Source organism: Xyrauchen texanus, chromosome 6 (assembly GCF_025860055.1).
Source record: "Xyrauchen texanus isolate HMW12.3.18 chromosome 6, RBS_HiC_50CHRs, whole genome shotgun sequence".
NCBI classification, from domain to species: domain Eukaryota; kingdom Metazoa; phylum Chordata; class Actinopteri; order Cypriniformes; family Catostomidae; genus Xyrauchen; species Xyrauchen texanus.
The window spans coordinates 45,885,445-45,907,983 of record NC_068281.1 but is presented as its reverse complement, the minus strand read 5'-3'; the positions used below and the strand labels follow the sequence as shown (position 1 = coordinate 45,907,983).

General features: G+C 41.7%; 1 protein-coding gene across 2 annotated transcripts in view; it reads left to right on the top strand.

The window, feature by feature from the left end:
- The first annotated feature begins 262 nt into the window (after positions 1–262).
- Positions 263–22,539, top strand: part of LOC127644904 (gastrula zinc finger protein XlCGF49.1-like) — a 43,163-nt gene continuing 20,886 nt past the window's right edge. Inside the window, exons 1-3 of one of the 2 annotated variants that reach the window (XM_052128346.1) lie at positions 263–682; positions 11,225–11,771; positions 19,813–20,931. In XM_052128346.1, coding sequence (XP_051984306.1) covers positions 589–682; positions 11,225–11,771; positions 19,813–19,894 — 723 coding nt within the window. In that variant the 5' untranslated portion in view covers positions 263–588 and the 3' untranslated portion in view covers positions 19,895–20,931. Of the gene's footprint in view, positions 683–11,224; positions 11,772–19,812; positions 20,932–22,539 lie in introns of those variants that run through there. The other variant, XM_052128344.1, reaches the window with a different exon arrangement.

The following is a 22,539-nucleotide window of genomic DNA, read 5'->3' as shown; positions in this document are numbered from 1 at the left end:
TCCTTTTGTATTGTTTGTGCACTGGAAGGTTCTGTCACCAAGACAAATTACTTGTATGTGTAAGCATACTTGGCATTAAAGGTGATTCTGATTTATTCTCGAACTCCTGTTGTAGTAGCCACGTTAAGCGTTTCCCCACAAGAAACAGTTCAGATGTTTAAATGCTTTATTTATCACAACAAATCACGTACTGAATAACAAACACAAGAAAAGCGGTTCAGAATGTCCCCTCCGCGTTGCTGTTGTATGACGTCACGTAAACATGGCGGCGCTATGAGAGATTTGCAGAAGTCTGATAAACATTCACTTTTAAACAAATAAATGGAGCAACGAGTGAAATAAATGCACTAAAGTTTCCATATTAGCTGATTTTTAACACACGTTTGCAGGGACCATAAACCTACAAAAACTTCTGGCATTGTTGTTTGTTTGTTTGTTTGTTTGTTTGTTTCTATATTATTCGAGGATAGGATTCATGTTTATAAATGTCGTAAATATTCTCATCATCCTAAACGAAGACTTGTTTGAACACGAACAGGAATAACTCCAGGTGTTTCAACTGAGATCTGCAGGATAAAACATTGTAAAATGATGTTTATTAAAGAAGAGAGTGAGGACATGAGTTATCCAGAATCATGCAGTTCAAATGTCATGAAAAATGAAGATACTGAGGAACAAAGAGGTTGGTGTCCATACTTCATTATTTATTATTGTCTTGTTCACGAAGATAAAGTAATAAAGCAGGAGGTCATTAATCACTTCACCATTGGGATTGAAAGCGTAATGCTGTTTCCACTTGCATCAAAGAAAGCTGCTGTCAATCCTGGTGCACATTTTAGCTTTTTAAAAATTTTAAAATGTCACATTGTATCCATTAATATGATGTCATGAAATTGCATTTATAATAATGATGCACTGTTTGAACTTTCATACATTTGTTTGATACAAAATATTCTCAAGGATGAAACCTAATAATGAAAATAGAATTTCGCATATAACATTTAATTGTTCCTGTATCAAAAGTACTATATGTATGACTGCCTGACTGATTGCACCTTTGAATATTTATATATGTGCACATTTATTACACTTACAACATTACTACTTTTTGCTTCATGTTGGTTTATATGCATCATTTGTATGATTTACAAGTACTAAAATGGTACTGTGCCTTTAAGAGGACTGGCAGCGGTTCAGAGCAAATGTTACGGTTGAATGAGCGGACGGCACATTACATAATGAGAAGTTGCATGTTTGATTTGACCTCATCCGTGCAATGTGTGATTAAAATTAATGTTTCTTTTTTACTTTTTGATCAGCAACTGGCTGTAAATAATAGAAAGGTTGTTAAGAGAGACATTATAAAATGCAAATGGAGTGCATGGTTCTCATCTTTGGACACACGTTACACGGTACCAATCAAATAAAATCTGGCTTGCAAAACGGGCCTCATTCATGAAACAAATTTGTGTAAATCCGTTGGTATGATGAAACTGAAAGTCCTGGGAAGTGTTTTGGTGCCTCTTTGTGTTGGTACGACAAGGCGATGTTCCTTACCCTACCGTAGTCTTCTGGTGGGCGTGTAGTTCTGCAGAAATTTTAGGTATGCTGTAGCAGACCAAGTGACTGTTTTGTATGCCAGCATCAGAGCCTTGAATTTAATACGTGCATCAACCGGCAGCCAGTGAAGAGAGACAAAGAGTGGTGCAACATGCACTCTCTTTGGTTCATTAAAGACCAGACATGCTGCTGCATTCTGGATCATTTGCAGAGGTCTAATAGCACATGCAGGGAGGCCTGCAATAAGAGTATTAAAAGTTCTATGGGGCGTGGCGCCTTGTCAGTGTCCTTGCTCAGTGGACTCACACATGAAGACTCACTGGTCTTTACACAAAATGTCTTCACACGAGGAGGGCTTTACATGAGGGCTACCGCTTCTGTGTCAGCATTCAGTTAACTATACATGATTTTTAATTAGCCGTTCAATGGAAAAAAGCAGGCCACGCCTTAATGCTATTTAGCACAACAAAGCTAGTCATGCGGTCAACCGATACTCGTACTCGAAGGGTTGTACGAGGTGCCAAGCGTGGGAACATACGTGACTTCTGTACACAGCAAATAAATTATACTGCACTTAAGCAATAAATAATACTCTAAAACAATGAAGCACTGTTTACAGACACTAAAACAATGATAGTTTTACACACACTAGATAATCAACTCAAAATCTAGCAGCGAATACTAAGTCAAAACATTATAGCGCACACACACCATGACACACGTTTAAGCTACACGAGTTCAAGACAGTAAACAAACAGCACCGATCTAGCAATGAATACCACTCTTTAACAATGTTAAAACAATTAAATTATTACACTTGCATACAACTGCAGACTCCTGTAGATAGATCGCTTCTCCTGAATGACTATGAATCTAACGGTTTTGACTAATTATGAGAAAAACAGGATGTGAAAAGCACTTAATTGAAAATGTTTCTTTGATGCTTGTGATTATTTCTTCAAAGTATAGTTTATTCCCAATGCTGCTTCATTCATTTAATATAGTTTTTCCAGCAGAAGTGCTTGGCATGGCTTATGGGGTGAAAAGGTCATGGAAAGACAGTTTGTGTTGGACAGTTTCTTCAATTGAAATGAGTGCTACAATTTAAGTTTCATAATTCAGTAGATGCATTGATAAATTGCATTCAGTTGATACGTATGGTCAATATTCATGCTGTTAAACCCATAAATATACATATTGCGGGCAGGTGCATACAATGGGGGTAAAAAACGAAAGCCTGCACAGTCATAGCTTGCAAATTTGGATACGTTTAAACAGTGTTTCAGTAAGGTTAATGATGGTGGACATCATCCTGCCGACGTGAACTGAAAATGTTTTATACTAGAAAAGCCTCATGTCAAACCATTTTTATTGCCCTCTTGGACTGTTTGATTCACAATAGAACCTCCGATAACAGCAAAAACATGCAATGACAGTAAGTTCATCAATTTTTGATACATTTCTGTTTGCCAAGTCAGAATTTTACTGCAAAAGGCTACTATATAAATAAACAAATATGTAGTCTGTATATGACATGGGCTAAAAAGTGAATTAGCACTCTGCCTGCTGTCATCTGCTACAAACAGATCATGAAATGCTTGTAATAGTGTTTTCAGTGTATGAGCCAAGGATCTCTAAAGGTATGAGCAGTTTTTGTCTCTTTGCCTGCACAACACCGGCTCCAAACATTCACAAGCTCTCACATTTAAAATACTGCACATTCAAATGATCTATTTATCTCATTAAATCACAGCTTTTTCTGTTAAATAATATTACTAGCACATGACGTGATTTTAATCTGTGCGCTGAATGTTTACGTAATGACATTTGTATGTCAGATGGTATCGGTTTTTGTATATGAGCATTTTTACGAGTACATGAGCATGATATCGGACCTAATCCTAAAAGGGAAACAAATAGAATAATATTAGCATAATATCATTTTAAAGCAGAGTTATAGAATATGAGAAGTGTTTTCGGTTCTGGCAGACCCAACTAAAAGCATCATAACTATGAGTTTATTTAGGTGTATAGTATGCCTGGCTGAAGAGATAAGTCTTTAGACAAAACTTAAACTGAGAGAGTGTGTCTGAGTCCCGCACACTGCTAGGAAGGCTATTCCATAGTTTAGGTGCCAAATAGGAAAATTATCTACCTCCTTTTGTGTTTTTTTTTATTTATTTTTTCTAGGTATTATATACAGGCCAGAATTTTGGGATCTAGGAGGTTGCTTAATTACTGAGGACCTAGACCATTCAAAGCTTTGCAAGTAATTAACAGAATTTTAAAATTAATCCAAAACTTAATTGATAGCCAATGATGCAACGATAAATGGGGCTGATATGATCATATTACTTGGTTTTATTCAGCACTCAAAATGCTGCATTTTGAACCAATTGAAGTATATATTTTGAACCTGCAGGATATCCTCTAGGAGTGTAATGGTTCAAAATTCTCACAGTTTGGTTTGAATCACAGTTTTAAGGTCACGGTTTCGGTATGGTTCAGTATTTGTTATATATAAAAAAAATATTACTGTCAAATCTAAAGTATAAAATGTATTTTGTTTCCTAACAAACGCTTCAAGAGATTTGCCATCACTACAAATCACAATGGTTTTACTACAGTAGCCTTCGTTTAACCATGGTATTTGTAGTAAAATCATAGTAACCACAAAATTAACATGGTTATTGTCATGGTTGCAATATTATAGTAAAATCATGGTTGCTATATGGAAACTACAGTATTACTGTTGTAAAACCATGGTTAATTGTATCAAAACTATTATTTCTGCCAAAATAATAGCAGTCATTGTTACTTCAGTCATGGCTACTAAAATATGACTTTAGTAAAACCTTGGTTACTATATGGTTACTACAGTAATTGTATCAACCTTGTATCAACCAGTAATTGTATCAACCTTGATATCTGCTAAGAAAACCAATCCTTGTTATTACAATCATGGCTACTACAATATTTCTATAGTAAAACCTTGGTTAATTTTCATTAGGGTGCTTAACTAAAAAATTAGAAATTCAGACAAGATGTGAATTCAGCATTGACACTGTCCTTCCATGCACCACAAAATGACTTCTAATTTTTCACTGTTCCATTTACGTTCCATTTTCCGAACTGCTCTCTTAAGAGTTTGAGTCTGATAAATGTACAATGGTGCAGAGCTTTTATTTTTATTTAATCAGACTATCTAGAGTTTGAGACAAGACTGTATCCAAATACAGTGTGTGATTGATTACATCAAGTCCTTCTGAACTGTTTGGCTTACTGAGAATCTGAGACAGATCTGGAAGATTATTAGTGAAGCTATTTTTAGTGGTTGAAGAGTAGTTTTACCTGATCAATAATGTGGTGTAGATTAAGCGAACTTAGCTAAGCGTAGTATACAAGAGACGAGGTAATGATCTGAGATTTCATCACTCTGTGGCAAAATTGATATATTATAAACATCAACTCCATTTGACAGAAGTAAGTCTAGCTTGTGATTTATTGCGATGAGTTGGTTCTGTAACCTTTTGTCTGAACCCAACAGAGTATAGAATATTGATGTTATATATCAACATAATAAGATGTAATATTGATTAGGTTTTTCAACTTGGAAATATACTTTAAAATATCATGAGAAAGAAGGCACCACTGAGATCAGTAAAATGGCAAAAAAAAAAGTACATTTGATATAAATACAGGACAAACCAGTTAACTGGTCCACCTTCTGGGAACAGCAAGTTTAATATTCAAAGTTTAATAATAAGTTGTATTTAAATGCATAAATATTTTTACATTTAGCTGGCTAACAGCAAAGGAAATTTAGTGCACTTTAGTGAACCTAATGGTGGCTCCAGCTCTGCAGGCACAATCTGCATTTTACTGTACAAGCTAGAAATGCCCTGCCCCTTACTGAAATGGAAAAAAATGATTGGTTAGCAAATATCCAATCGTGTCTGAAAATAGCATTCTGATTCTGAGTCGGATCTTGATAGATGGACTTTCTGTCTTGCCCGTGCCTTTGTTCCTGTCTAACTCTGTTCTGTGCATGTTTAGAGAGAATCTCTGGACACTTATTAAAACAGACACATACAATTCACTCAACAGTGCTGTGGCATCACCTCAGTAGATTGAAAAGTTATGGGTCAAAAGCCTACTCGTTACTCTGGCAGCCATACGTTGTTGTGAATTTGGTGCTCTCTCTTCCTTATTCCCTTTCATCTTAAACTACGTTACCGAAAACTACATTATCCACACATCCAAGCTCACCCACACCCATACCCATAGTTACAAGTTTAAGTCTATAAGTAGACCCCATTTCCTTCCTTTGTTCTTTTGGTTTGGTGAGGTGTGAGTGCGATGGGTGAGCCACCATTGAGTCCTTTGTGTCCATTTCTTTAAATTCCTTGCATTTGTCCATTATACATTTGCCAGATGGAGGGCTCGTCGGTGAGCGCCTGGTGGCCGGGCTTGTCACGGAGCCCAGCCGGGCACAGCCCGAAGAAGCAACGTGGAACCCCCCTCTACATCCCTTGGGCCCACCACCCATTGGAGGAACCGCAGGAGTCGGGTGCGCTGCCATATGGGCGGCAGTGAAGGCCGTGGGCCTTGACGGACCAGACCCGGGCAGCAAAGGCTTGCTCTGGGGACGTGGAATGTCACCTCACTGGGGGGGAAGGAGCCGGAACTAGTGAGGGAGGTGGAGCGTTACCAGTTGGATCTGGTGGGGCTTACATCGACGCACAGTTTTGGCTCTGGATCCGTACTCCTGGATAGGGGATGGACTCTATTCTTCTCTGGAGTTTCCCAGGGTGTGAGGCGACGGGCGGTGTGGGGATACTCACGAGTCCCCGGCTGAGCACCACTACGTTGGAGTTTACCCGGTGGACCGAGAGGGTCGCCTCCCTACGCCTCACGGGTTGTGGGGAAAACTCTGACTGTTGTCTGTGCATATGCACCGAACAGCAGTTCAGAGTATTCGGCCTTCTTGGAGACCCTGAATGGAGTCCTGAATAGGGCCCCAGTAGGGGACTCCATAGTGATGCTGGGTGACTTCAACGCACACGTGGGAAATTACAGGGACACCTGGAAAGGCGTGATTGGGAGGAACGGCCTCCCTGATCTGAACTCAATTGGATGTTTGTTATTGGATTTCTGTGCTAGTCATGGATTATCTATAACAAACACCATGTTCGAACATAAGGATGCTCATAAGTGTACGTGGTACCAGAGCACCCTAGGCCAAAGGTCGATGATCGATTTTGTAATCGTGTCGTCGGATCTGAGGCCATATGTTTTGGACACTCGGGTAAAGAGAGGGGCAGAGCTGTCAACCGATCACCATCTGGTGGTGAGTTGGGTCAGGGGGTGGGGAAAGACTCTGGACAGACCTGGGAAGCCCAAGCGAGTAGTGCGGGTGAACTGGGAACGTTTGGAGGAGGTCCCTGTCCGCGAGATCTTCAACTCACACCTCCGGCGGAGCTTTTCAGGCATCCCTGTGGATGTTGGGGACATTGAACCGGAGTGGGCAATGTTCAAAGCTTCCATTGCCGAAGCCGCGGTGGAGAGCTGCAGCCTCAAGGTTTTTGGTGCCGCAAGGGGTGGTAACCCTCGAACACCGTGGTGGACACTGGTGGTCAGGGAAGCCGTCCGACTGAAGAAAGAGGCCTTCCGGGATTTGTTGTCCCGGAGGTCTCCGGAGGCAGTTGCAAGGTACCGACAGGCCCGAAGGGCTGCGGCCTCGGCCGTGAGGGAGGCAAAGCAGTGGGTGTGGGAAAAGTTCGGAGAAGCCATGTAGAAGGACTTTCAGTCCGCACCAAAGTGCTTCTGGAAAACCGTCCGCCACCTTAGGAGGGGGAAACGGGGAACCATTCAAGCTGTATACAGCAAAGATGGGATGCTGTTGACCTCAACCGAGGAGGTTATTGGGCGGTGGAAGGAACACTTTGAAGAACTCCTAAATCCCAACACGCCCTCTATGGTAGAGGCAGAGCCGGAGGATGATGGGGGATCAGATTCTATTTCCCTGGGGGAGGTCACTGAGGGAGTCAAACAACTCCGCAGTGGCAAAGCCCCGGGGATTGATGAGATCCGACCAGAAATGCTGAAAGCTCTGTATGTGGAGGGGGTGTCATGGATGACACGCCTCTTCAACATTGCGTGGAAATCTGGGACAGTGCCTAAGGAGTGGCAGAACGGGGTGGTGGTTCCGCTCTTCAAAAAGGGGGATCAGAGAGTGTGTGCCAACTACAGGGGTATCACACTTCTCAGCCTCCCTGGTAAAGCTTACTCCAAGGTGCTGGAGAGGAGGGTTCGGCCGATTGTCGAACCTCAGATTGAAGAGGAACAATGCGGTTTTCGTCCTGGCCGTGGAACGACGGACCAGATCTTTACTCTCGCAAGGATCCTGGAGGGGGCCTGGGAGTATGCCCATCCGGTCTACATGTGTTTTGTGGATCTGGAGAAGGCGTATGACCGGGTCCCCCGGGAGAGACTGTGGGAAGTGCTGCGGGAGTACGGGGTGGGGGGGTCCTTTCTTAGGGCGATCCAGTCCCTGTACGTCCAAAGTGAGGGCTGTGTCCGGGTCCTCGGCACAAAGTCGAGTTCATTCCATGTGGGGGTTGGTCTCCGCCAAGGCTGCGCTTTGTCACAAAAATCCTGTTTATCACAAAAATCCTCTGTTTATCCTCTGTTTAAAATCACTGTTTATCACAAAAATCCTGTTTGTGATATTCATGGACAGGATATCGAGGCGTAGTCGGGGTGGGGAAGGTGTGCGGTTCGGTGGGCTGGGGATCTCATCGCTGCTTTTTGCAGATGATGTTGTCTTCATGTCATCATCGGTCCGTGACCTTCAGCTCTCACTGGATCGCTTGGCAGTCGAGTGTGAAGCAGCTGGGATGAGGATTAGCACCTCTAAATCTGAGGCCATGGTTCTCAGCAGGAAACCGATGGAGTGCGTACTCCAGGTAGGGAATGAGGTTTTGCCCCAAGTGAAGGAGTTCAAGTACCTCGGGGTCTTGTTCACGAGTGAGGGGACAATGGAGCGGGAGGTTGGCCGGAGAGTCGGGGCAGCAGGGGCGGTATTGCACTCGCTCTATCGCACCGTTGTCACGAAAAGAGAGCTGAGCCGAAAGGCAAAGCTCTCGATCTACCGGTCAGTTTTTGTTCCTACCCTCACCTATGGTCATGAAGGTTGGGTCATGACCGAAAGAACTAGGTCGCGAGTACAAGCGGCCGAAATGGGCTTCCTCAGAAGGGTGGCGGGCTTCTCCCTTAGAGATAGGGTGAGGAGCTCAGTCATCCGTGAGGAGCTCGGAGTAGAGCCGCTGCTCCTTTGCTATGAAAGGAGTCAGTTGAGGTGGTTTGGGCATCTGGTAAGGATGCCCCCTGGCCGCCTCCCTAGGGAGGTGTTTCAGGCACGTCCAGCTGGGAGGAGGCCTCGGGGAAGACCCAGGACTAGGTGGAGAGATTACATCTCCACACTGGCCTGGGAACGCCTCGGGGTCGCCCAGTCAGAGCTGGTTAATGTGGCTCGGGATAGGGAAGTTTGGGGCCCCCTGCTGGAGCAGCTGCCCCCGCGACCCGACTTCGGATAAGCGGTTGAAGATGGATGGATGGATGGATAGTTGCTATACAGAAGAAATGTTTGTATGCAAAAAATCTTGAGCTCAAAATTGACCTTTGACCCTTGTTTGGCAGTTAATGTACTCTGCCTTTGTATCATGTGCCAAAAATCAGGAGTCATGCAAAGGCAAAAGGCCGTAACTGACATATAATCAATATTTACTTGCTGTTCACCATACTTACATCCATTATAAGAACACCTAACCAAGGTCTAGTCATCATGGTATTTGTTTTAAATTATATAGAAGACCTTTGGTTGTTCCTATTTAGTGCTATAATGATCAGGATAGTGCGGCAACACTAACACAGTTAAACAGTATAACAGATAAGTTACTTTGCAGTACAGTATGTACAGTATGGATAAATACAATACATATTTTCACAATAAAGATAATTTAATTATAATTTAATACAAAGGTATATGTATTTAAATGCAAGATATAGAGTAATAATTAATTAAACATTAGACCAATACATTAGAGATTAGAGACTGCTCATTCCAAGTTTTTTACTGCGCCTAAATAAAATCTTACTGAAAGCTAATTTTTTGAGATATCAACCTAAAATTTGGAACACAACTTGTCCATAGGTATATATGACAAAGCATTCTTGAAATACAACCATTTAAGTTTGGATAGTGATTTTCATGTCTATGCGAAAAAGGGGAGGGGTGACAGTTAAAGGGTTAAACTTTGAAGTCCAAACTGCTCAAGATGCTCAGTCAACGAACTTGACTTGGATTACTACTTTTTAATTCTGAGATAATATAGACAGAGTATACCGAAAAAAAGTTGGAATTACTTTTACTCTTTAGGTTAGCCTACTTTGTACGGACGTTAGCGATAACGAGCTGTAAAATCTGACGTGAACACCTGCAAGAAGGAAATATGGCTCAAACACGTATGGATTATTGTGGATACAGCAGATGACGTGCATTGCTATGGATTATATCTTCTATGGTTATATCGGATTGCATGGAAAGGTAGGATGCCTCTGTATTTAATATTTGGTTTTCAGCATCTGATGTGAGGCGAGTGTCAGCGTCAACGTTAGCGCTAATTTACGTGACACCGATTAAATTTAGCAAGCTCCGGGCTGTCACTGACATTGACAGATCTGAACCATCACCCTATCACATCGCTATCACAGAGTAATAATACAAACAAGCAGTCGGCAGTCTACACTTTATTTCAAAGATGTGTGCGTGTGTATGTTACGCGGTTTGGTGACAATAAAGAGCGGTAATCTTTGACAGTATGACAAAGCCAGAGTACAGTAACATCACAGCGGCACCGTAACATCTCTCTTGATGCCCGGCGAAACAAAGTCAGAACACCTTAAACTCAAATTCAGCGTGCCGGAACAAAGGCTAAGAGCCGTAACAACTGTTACGGCGTTCTGCTGTGGTTTCTCGTATGGTTTTGAATGTTACGGTTGTCATAGCCCTTTAATTTCTCGTTAAAACAATCAAATTGACTCACGATATTTATTCACATGATAAAGGAGGTCTTGAATACCCCAAAAATGACATTAACTCATTTTTGACCAAACATGATGTTACGGCGTTTTGCCTTTGTAGGGCAGTACTGCTCAAGTGATCAAAACAGCCAATTTGCATCCTGTGATAAATGTGACTACCCTCAAAAAAGTTTTGCATAATATCGATACGTAAGCAGCTGCATTGGAAAGGAGAACGTATCAATATATTTGTGTATCGATCATTTGAACACAGCCCTATCATTTGCTAGAAACCATGCATTAAAAAAATTATATATTGTTGTGTAAAAGTGATGCAGGTGTATCCACATATGTTTGTTCAATTTGACAACAGAAAAAGAGCTTTTGCTCTTGTTTAGTGTGTATTTTAGTTTGGTATCTATTTTTTATTTCCCACTTGAATGAGTGACATATTGTATTGACAAATGCCTTATTTGACCCCTGTAGCTTTCTGATATAATATTTGGGGTCAATTTAATTTCCTTAATTTTAATATTTGTCCTTTGAATTGAACAGCGACCGATTTTTGTTTTCATTTTAGAGCTGATGGACGTGAAAGAAGAAAGTCAAGAACTGAAGGATGTGAAGGAGGAGGAGCACCATCCGTGTCAGGCACTTTATAGTTTCAAAACTGGACAAAACTCTTTTAGTGGCTCACAGACTAAAAATCATTTCTCACAAATAAGAACACTAAGAACTAGAGCCAAAAAATCTTTCTCCTGCCATCAGTGTGAGACAACTTTCACACAGGAAAGTCACCTTCAGAGTCACATAAGAAGTCACACTGGAGAGAAGCCTTTCTCCTGCCATCAATGTGGGAATACTTTTACACGAAATGCAAGTCTTACTACACACATGAGAATTCACACTGGAGAGAAGCCTTTTTCCTGCAATCAGTGTGGGAGTACTTTTACACGTAATGCAAGTCTTACTACGCATATGAGAATTCACACTGGAGAGAAGCCTTTCAAATGCCATCAGTGTGGGAAGCGTTTCACACAAGCTTCTATTCTCAAAAGTCATTTGTTCTTGCACTCTAGAGTAAAGTCATATAGCTGTGATCAATGGGGCAAAATATTTTCTTCAAGGTCAGTCTTACAAACACACTGGAAAATTCATCCAAATGAAAAGCCTTAATTGTGTTCTCTTTGTGGAGAGAGTTTATCAGTTCTGCAGAATTTTAAAGACCACCAGATAAAACATAATGATGTGAGAGCTTATGTGTGCTCTGAGTGTGGGAAGGCCTTTTACCGACCTTGTGACTTAGAACAGCACCAGAGAATTCATACTGGAGAAAAACCTTACAAGTGTTCGTATTGTGAAAAGAGATTTTCTGGTTCAAGAAACCTGAAAAACACATGAGAGAATGCATAGTAAAGAGAGGCCATACCACTGCACTTCATGTGGGAAAAGTTTTGTTCGGTTGGAAAACCTGAAATCACATGAGCGAGTGCATACTAGAGAGAGGCTGTACCATTGCACATCATGTGGAAAGAGTTTTATTAGGTCAGGAAACCTTAAATCACATGAGCGAGTACATACCGAAGAGAAACCATAACACTGCACTTCCTGGTAAAGGGTTTCAGCCAATCATGCTCTCTACTGACTCATAAAAACAATCATTGTCCATTGTAGTCACATTGAGCAAAGTTTATTTTTATTTGCCTAGAAAATAGTATGACATTTATTTCAAGTATGGACTTTCTCTCAAAAGAACAATTACAATTAAAACTGAAAGAATTTCAGTTTGTAATTTAGTATATGCATCACCAAAAATAAACAATGTTTTCCAAAAAAAAGCTTTCTGTATTTAAATGTGTCTGTGGAGTAATACCTTAAAACGAGTAAATAAAATGAACTAAAACATTTTAACATTTATAACAATCTTTCGGGGGGCTACTATCTCAATTCTTACCTCCTAGTTTTATTCAAATGGAATAGTTTTTAAATTATAGAGGCTAATTATGGTATTCTCTTCAGTCACTTGTTTCTCAGCAAGTCGTGGGGCAACATGTGCTGAATTACATTGATGTTGTTGTTCTTGGCAGACAACTTTTAACAAATACTTCAACATGTAGTTAAAAGGGCAGTTCATCTCCAGCAAGACATCAACTCCTATTTTTCGAACCCTTAGCCCTGCCCACTGGTGCTCAGACAGTCAGTCACGGGTGAAGAGGAGAGATTGACCTGTTATGGCCATGGGAGAGTCATTCAAAGGGGACTAACACAGGACTAACCTGCATGTGCCTATATGGATTTAAATGTTTTTTTTTATACTAGATGAACAGCTTTGGCCATTATCATGCATCTCACTCCTCTTTTAAAAGATGCAATGACAAGTTCAATCTAATTTCCTGCGAAGTCACATAGTCATGAATATGTTTTAGTCAATATTTTGATCTTTTACCTTTAAAATGGATGTCCACCAACCATGAATTTTTGATAATGTAAATACATTGTATGAGGGACAATCCCATCTCCAATATATTTAAATGATCAAAAATATATGGATGGTGGACATATTTTTTAAGGTCCAATAGATTGAGAATTGGACTGTGCAAATGTGCTAAAATCTCAGACAGTTTATTTTTTTCAGTTTTCTCCAATCTTCTTGATATTCAAAACATGAACAGGGACGGTCAAGGCAAGCACAGGAGTTCAGCTCTCTAAGTGGTCCCAATGCTGAGATATGGAGATCCCATCTGCAATGTATACAATATTATATATATATTTATATATATATAGGAGTATACAATAAGGTTGGTGGACATTTGACTTATACACATTTTATTAGTCTTGACATTCAACTTGATTGATTAAACCATGTGTATGGCACTCAGTGTGCTCCATAGAGCCATTCTTCTAACCAACATTTAATATTTTTGTATAATTTGTTTAAAAAAGGACTGTCCATAAAGCATGTATTTGGTTGCCATTTCATACATTGCATCTGGGATATTCCTGAATGACTTAGAGATTTTTTAATATGAGGTTTAATATTTAATATAATTAATTGTGAATGTAACCACTTAAGGGTACTTATGCATATCAGTAGAACCCGTTTATGTAACTTATTGATATGTATAATTAGCATACAAATGTGTCCACAGACCATGTATTTGGTGGCCATTACATACATTGCAGCGGGGATCTTTCTGTGTGACAGTGAAAATACCCTTAAATGTGGTGCAAACACCTAGAGTCTTCGAATGCTTGTTCATTGAGCCCTCATGAACAATATATTGAAAAAAAAAATTGATCAGTGAAGGACAAGTACTTTAAAAAAATCAGGAAAAATATTCTAGAAAAATAACTTTACTTTTCACTTAAAAGTCTGCCAATTTAGCACTTAAACTCATTCAGACTTCAAACTTTGCACACTGTCTAGAGGAACCCTGAGAAGATATAGATTTCAAATTGGAGTGGTTTCCATAAACAGAGTATAGAAAAGAATGGTCAATGCTAGGCTAAAAACAAACCCTAGCCGGCCGGCTGTCCCGTCTATCCTGCTCTCAAATGTTTGCTCCCTGGACAATAAACTGGACTATATCCGACTCCAGCAGGCTACGCAGCGTGAGTTTAGAGACTGCTGCGTCTTTGTTTTCACGGAGACGTGGCTCAGCGACAGAGTTCCGGATGCCGCCATTCAGCTAGACGGGCTCGCCTCGTTTCGTGCCGACAGAAATACAGCTCTCTGCGGTAAGACTCGCGGTGGTGGCTTGTGTGTTTACATCAACACGGAATGGTGCAAGAACTCTATGCTAGTCTCTAGTTACTGTTCATCGCTGTTGGAGCTTGTGACTGTTAGATGCAGACCTTTTTATCTACCACGGTAATTCACCACTGTTTGCATAACCGGAGTTTACATTCCCCCAGCGCTAACGCTAAGGAAGCGCTCTGTGAACTGTATGGGGCTATGAGCTGAACTGCAGAACGCTCACCCCGACGGACTGTTAATTGTCGCCGGAGATTTCAACCATGCAAATCTCAAGACAGTGCTCCCTAAATTCCATCAGTATGTGGACTTTGCAACGAGAGGGCTGAACGCGCTTGATCTTGTTTACACAAACATCCCAGGCGTGTACCGGGCGGAGCCCCGCCCCACCTCGGCTACTCAGACCACATCTCTGTTATGTTAATTCCAGCATACAGACCGCTCGTCAGACGCACAAAACCGCTTCAGAAGCAGGTGAAAACCTGGCCAGCAGGAGCCATCTCTGCTCTTCAGGACTGTTTTGAGTGTACTGACTGGCACATGTTCAGGAGGCTGCAACATATGGCGATTCTACCAACTTGGAGGAATACACAGCATCAGTGACCAGCTACATCAGCAAGTGCATTGATGATGTCACTTTCTCCAAGACCATCACCACACGCTCCAACCAGAAGCCGTGGATGACTGCGGAGGTGCGCACGCTGCTGAGGTCCGAGACTCCGCCTTCAGAGCAGGCGATAAGGCAGCCCTAAGAACAGCTAGGGCCAAACTGTCACGGGCAATCAGAGAGGCAAAGCGCGCACACGCCCAGAGAATCCACAGTCACTTCCAGGACAGCGGTGACACGCGGCGCATGTGGCAGGGCATCCAGGCCATCACCAACTACAGGACAACATCAGTTGCCTGTGACAAAGATGCCTCCCTTCCAGATGCCCTGAACGACTTCTACGCTCGGTTTGAAGTGCAGAACGACGTGATGGCGAGGAAGTCCACCCCTCCTCCCAACAACCAGGTGCTCTGTCTTACCGCGGCAGATGTGAGGAAAACTCTACGTAGAGTCAACCCACAGAAGGCTGCTGGACCAGACAACATTCCTGGCAGAGTGCTCAGAGGATGTGCAGACCAGCTAGCAGATGTTCTTACCGACATCTTCAACATCTCTCTGAGCAGCGCCGTTGTTCCAACGTGCTTCAAGGCCACCACCATCATCCCCATGCCAAAGAAGTCTTCAGTGTCCTGCCTCAACGACTACCGTCCCGTCGCACTTACACCCATCATCATGAAGTGCTTCGAGAGGCTCGTCATGAGGCAGATTAAGACCCAGCTGCCCCCTCACTAGACCCACTGCAGTTTGCGTATCGTTCAAACCGTTCAACGGACGATGCCATCACCACAACCCTCCATCTGGCCCTCACCCACCTAGACAATAAGGACTCATACGTTCGAATGCTGTTCATAGATTTCAGCTCAGCATTCAACACCATCATTCCCCAGCACCTGATTGGAAAGCTGAACCTGCTGGGCCTGGACACCTCCCTCTGCAACTGGATCCTGGACTTCCTGACTGGGAGACCTCAGTCAGTCCGGATCGGGAACAGCATCTCCACCACCACCACACTGAGCACTGGGGCCCCCAGGGCTGTGTGCTCAGTCCACTGCTGTTCACTCTGCTGACTCACGACTGTGCAGCAATGCACAGCTCGAATCACATCATCAAGTTCGCCGATGACACGACCGTGGTGGGTCTCATCAGCAAGAACAACGAATCAGCATACAGAGAGGAGGTGCAGCGGCTGACGAACTGGTGTAGAGCCAACAACCTGTCCCTGAATGTCGACAAAACAAAAGAGATGGTTGTTGACTTTAGGAGAGCACAAGGTGAACACACTCCGCTGAACATCGACGGCTCCTCTGTGGAGATCATCAAAAGCACCAAATTCCTTGGTGTTCACTTGGCGGAGAACCTCACCTGGTCCCTCAACACCAGCTCTATCACCAAGAAAGCCCAGCAGCATCTCTACTTTCTTCGAAGGCTGAGGAAAGCACATCTCCCAACCCCCATCCTCACTACATTCTATAGAGGGACTATTGAGAGCATCCTGAGCAGCTGCATCACTGCCTGGTTTGGGACTTGCACCATTTCGGACCGCAAAGCCCTGCAGAGGATAGTGAGGACAGCTGAGAAGATCATTGGGGTCTCTCTTCCCTCCATCAAAGACATTTACAAAAAACACTGTATCCGCAAAGCAACCAGCATTGTGGACGACCCCACATACCCCTCACACAAACTCTTTACCCTCCTCCCGTCTGGCAAGAGGTACCGAAGCATTCGGGCCCTCACGGCCAGACTGTGTAACAGCTTCTTCCCCCAAGCCATTAGACTCCTCAATACTCAGAGACTGGTTTGACACACACGTGTCCTGAGTTGCACTTTAATTACTGTCACTTTATAACTGTCTGCTACCTCAAAAACTGCTATGTGCATAGAACATTATCTCATAGTATGTTATGTTTACATTTTTAGAAACTGTCATCTTTTTGAACTACTGAGTACTGGTCGGCGCTGCACTGTCTATTGTCCTGTTCATTGTCAGTAATTTGTTGTACTGTCCTGTACTTTTTGCACATGTTTGCACGTGCACTTTATATAGGTATATGTAGTTTTTTTTATATAGGTATTTTATTTCGTTGTGTTGTCTCATGTGGTCCTGTGTTGGTCCTTTGTTGTTTTTATGTAGCACCATGGTCCTGGAGGAACGTTGTCTCGTTTTGCTGTGTACTGTACTAACTGTATATGGTTGAAACGACAGTAAAAACCACTTGACTTGACTTGACTTGACAAACCTCTCTTTCTTGGATTTTTTTAGTTTTGTTTAGTGAGACTGTGTTTTTTCCTTTTTTTTTATTGTTGACCAACATGCCATTCTGAGTACCATGTAAGCACCTTGGAGAAACTCAACAGCAGTGCAAAATATGAAAAGACAATGCAGAAAAGCACAGCGCATGTGGCGGAAGACAAAACTTGTAGTCCATTATAACATCTACAAAGACAGCATCCATGCTTTTAATATGGAACTAGGCAAGGCTAGACAAACTTTCTTCTCGAATATTATAAACAGCAACTTAAACAACACACGCACTCTTTTTGCGACTGTAGAGAGACTGACAAACCCCCAAGCCAGATTCCCAGTGAAATGCTTTCAGACAGCAAGTGCAGTGAGTTTGCTTCTTTCTTCTCTGAAAAATCAATAATATCAGAAAGGTGATCAGCACATCCTTGAGTTGTGCTGGGGTCAGACAAATCAAACCACAACCTGAGAAAGTAGTTACTATTTCTGATTTCAAAGAAATTGATGGCAACATTTTGGAAGAAACCGTACAGCATCTTAAAACATCAACCTGCGCCCTTGATGCACTTCCCACATTTTTTTTCAAAAGTGTGTTCAACTGTTTGGAAGCAGATCTCCTAGAAGTGATAAACTCCTCACTTCTCTCTGGGAGTTTTCCAAACTCCCTGAAAACTGCAGTTGTCAAGCCCCTCTTGAAAAAGAGCAATCTGGATAAGACCAAATTAAGCAACTATAAACCGATCTCAAATCTTCCTTTCATAGGCAAGATCATTGAAAAAGTTGTCTTCAATCAGCTGAACAAATTCTTGAAGTCAAATGGATACTTTGACAATTTTCAATCTGGTTTCCGATCGCATCACAGCACAGAGACAAGCTCAAAAAGATAATAAGCGATATTCAGCTTAAATACTGATACAGGCAAATTATCAGTACTGGTACTACTCGACCTCAAGTGCTGCATTTGACACTGTTGATCACAACATACTTCTTGACAGGCTGGAAAACTGGGTGGGGCTTTCTGGGATGGTCCTAAAATGGTTCAGGTCATACTTAGAAGGGAGAGGTTATTATGTGAGTATAGGAGACCATAAGTCTGAGTGGACATCCATGACATGCGGAGTCCCTCAAGGCTCAATTCTTGCGCCACTCCTGTTCAAACTGTATATGCTCCCAATGAGCCAAATAATGAGAAAGAACCAAATTGCTTACCACAGCTATGCAGACGACACACAGATCTACTTAGCCCTATTACCTAACGATTACAGCCCCATTGACTCCCTGTGCCAATGCATTGATGAATTAAACAGTTGGATGTGCCAAAACTTTCTTCAGTTAAACAAAGACAAAACTGAAGTCATTGTGTTTGGAAACAAAGATGAAGTTCTCAAGGTGAATGCATACCTTGACGCTAGGGGTCAAACAACTAAAACTCAAGTCAGGAATCTTGGGGCCAATCTCATTTCTCCCCCTTACCCCTCCCCCTTTGTCTGCATCTTCCCCTTGGCCCTCAATATCGAGTGAAGGGGGTAGGGGTAAGAACGTACTCAAAGAAATGAGACGCCACTCGATTACCGTTTGCGTCATCTTCCCTTGCCGCTATCAGGCTGCTACGTCAACAGAGGCGACAAGCGCTGACATAAACAAACGAAGATACCGTCATCTCAGGTTGTGATATCGATTGCCTGGGCTCTCTTTATCTTTGCACGCTTGTGTGCCATCAGTCGAAGACATCGTAGAAGAAGATCGTTTCTCAGACGCATACGACTGCTTATGGATCACGTCATGGTACGTATGTTTCATTCTATTTAACAGCGGTGACACCATAGCTAATCTAAATGTTAGCAACCGGCTAACGTTAGCGTACTATTCATATGTTGTTGTAGCTACGATCTGAGGAAAAGTTAGGGAAAGTTGGTCTTATATTCACACATGCAGACTTTTTTTTGCTTAAGAACTTTCTCAAAAATATGTGCAATAAAGCACATTTTTGCAAATTAGAAGCAGCTACATGATATTGACAACAAAGATGGTCAACTACTAACGTTAACTTACATTTTCCGCAATCGATAAAAATGGGCAAGTATTGTTTTAATGGCATACTTACTTGCGAATGTCCACTGAATGTCCAATGTAGAATGGTAAACAAGATAGGGACCGTCTAAAAAGTTGTACTTTTTTTTCATTGTGTGCAAACAGACAACTACATTTTAGCCAACTACAGATGTACCAGCAAATATCTTTCACATTATGTGTTCTAATGCTATTGATTGTCCTTTAGCAACGATAAAAATTACAATATAATGATTGTGTTTAGGAAACCGGCCTCACTGTACGCAAATATTTTTAGAATCAAATTACATTCATTCATCAAAGGGATTTTTTTTATTATATAAAGTCTGTAGCATGTTCCTATTGACCAGACTGACTTACTACAGGTGAAATTTTGACAATACCTCCCTTACTGTACGTACAATTGTCAAATATGTTTATGAAAAAATGACTAATTCACCTAAAGTATTTTTTGACTATTAAAGGTTTGAACATGTTTTTTTTTTGTTCCTCTAGGCCGATCGTCCACCTATGTACTGCAGAGTGGATGCGACTGTGCCCATCTTGCGCTTATGGTTTGACGAAGAGGCTGAAATAAAGCAGGACCTACGCCTGACCAGGAGAGCCATGAACAGCCTACAGAGGCTTCTAGACAGGAATCAAGATCATGGCTGGGGAAATCAACTAGAGGTCCTCATATATACCTATTGGGTGGCACACGGACTCTCCTACCGGGTGGTGGCAAATGTTTTCAATGTCCCCAAGGCAACACAGTATATCGAGTAATACACAAGGTGGCACAGAATATTTGGAACAATTTAAACAAAGCTATCTCCTTCCCACAACATGAGCTGCAAGCTGTGGGTCAAGGATTTGTGGCTCTATCAGGGACCCCTGCATTCTACAATGTTGTAGGGGCGATAGATGGCACACACATTCGGATTAAACCACCAGAACTACATAGTCTAGACTACCTTAACTACAAAGGCTTTTACTCCATCAATATGCAGGCCATATGTGATGCAGATGGAAGGTTTCTGGACATCTTCATGGGTTACCCAGGGTCAGTCCATGACACACGTGTGATGAAAAACAGCTCATTTTACACATCTGGACGTTACTCCCAGCCAGGATACATTATTTTGGGTGATGGTGGGTACCCCTGCCTCCAGACCCCTATATGCCTGCTCACACCATACAAAGAGCCAGCACGTGGACGAGTGCAGCAACGCTTCAATCACCATTATTCAAAGGCACGCAGCATAATTGAGCGGGCCTTTGGAGTAATGAAAACAAGGTGGAGGTCAACTCTCTTCCGGGCACTGGAAGTCAAACCTATCTTTGCACCTCAGGTAATTGCTAGCTGTGCATTTTTGCGCAATGTGTTCTTGGACAATGGGGAGATCCTGACGAGGATATTGCCAGGGACGATCTTGACCCCCATCCTCCCCATGAACCAATGGCACTTAACGAAGCCTCAAGGAATGCTGCACGAGACACACTGGCTGCCCAAGTTTCCGGGGATGTGCAGGCCACATGAAGAGACATGTTGCACTGTTGATTTTCCTTCAAGAGAATTATATGTAATATATTTAAGAATTTCATAGTATTTTAATATTGTTCTTCTACTGTCTTGCCCCAATTTCTAAACTGTTGGCATTCACGTGTTTGTATTGTTGTATAAATGTTATTGTCTTATTGCAAATAATTATTATTGCATTTATTATATTATTTATTTATATTTATTATAAATATTTATTTTATAGCATTTATTTATCTTATTGCATTTTTTTAACAATAGCCTGAGAACTGAAAGGAAGTTTTTAATTATGAGTAGACATGTTCTTACCTTGGTATTCTTTTTTGGTGTGGTGTAGTGGGATTTATGCAATTGTTTGCAATAAATCTTTTAAAACACACTACATATGTTGACTATGCTTCGTATTACTGTAGAATTTATCCACATCTAGAAAAGCCTTTTTATAAGAACAACATTTATTGCTCAGCAGTAAATATTAAAACATATGTAAATATAACAATACATATTCAAATATATATATATAAATGATATAAACTCTTAAGACAAATATATTTCATTAATATGTAAACAGTTGTGCAATGAACAGATAATTTTTGTAAATTATATAAATTCTTAAAATAAATATATTTAAATAATTATGTAAACAGTTGTGCAATTGAACAGGTAATTATTTTCACATCTTTTCAATCATTCTTTCGAAGAGATCTAAAAACCTCTGTGACTTCGCCTCACTCTCTTCATGGCGCCTTTGCTCCTGAAGGGACTCCTCGATCAGGTACTCCAAAATAGGATTGGACCTCCTCCTAGATGTTGTGGCACTTGTTGCTGCTGAGGTACTGGTTGGCATTCTACTGGGTCCTGTGTCAGGGGTCCAGGATGCTGCTGTGGTGGAGAGCTCTGAGGTGGAGGGCTCCACAATATCCTAAAGAAACAAGGCAAATCGTGTTACTGTTTAGACATTTTCAGCAAATATCTCCTCATGAAATTTAAAGAGAATGTTTACGAATCTGATGTTAGTGGAATTCATGAAAGTACTGAATTACCTATTTTTTACAGTCTATGTGAATTACATGGTAAATGATTAGCCTCACCATGAGTATTGTGATGGGATCCTCTGCTCCTGGTTGGAATGATGCCTCCATCGCAGGCCGGGCACCCGAAACCTCATGCATGTCTCCATAGTACTGCCATGTAGCAACAGTGACCTCACCCTGGTCTGTCCCTGAGCCGGTTTTTGGAGTCCTCAATTCCTGAGACACACACACACAATAAACAACTGGCTTGTTAATACATTCATTATGCAATTGGAAATTATTTTAAACTGGACATCATATACCTTGTATTTTTGTTTTAAGTTCTCCCATTTTTTGGAAGCCTGCTGTCCAGTCACCTTGCCCTCTAAGCCAATCTCTTTCACAAATTTCCTGCATCACAACCGACAGCTCAAACATTTTGTATATTAAGCACAACACAGAAATAAAAATTCAGAAAACAGATGCAAGAATATTGAACAATGAACTCACTCCCATTGTTGTTTGGCCATTGTTTTGGACTTCATGAAGTCTTTTTCATTATCTGCCCTGAAGCGGATGAGCCGCCAAGTCTCCTCAGGTGTCCCTGAGGAAAAAGGAAAATATACGTTGACGTTATGTTCCGTAACTTGCTAGGTGAATCACATAGCATAGGTAAGCTAGCTCTACCAA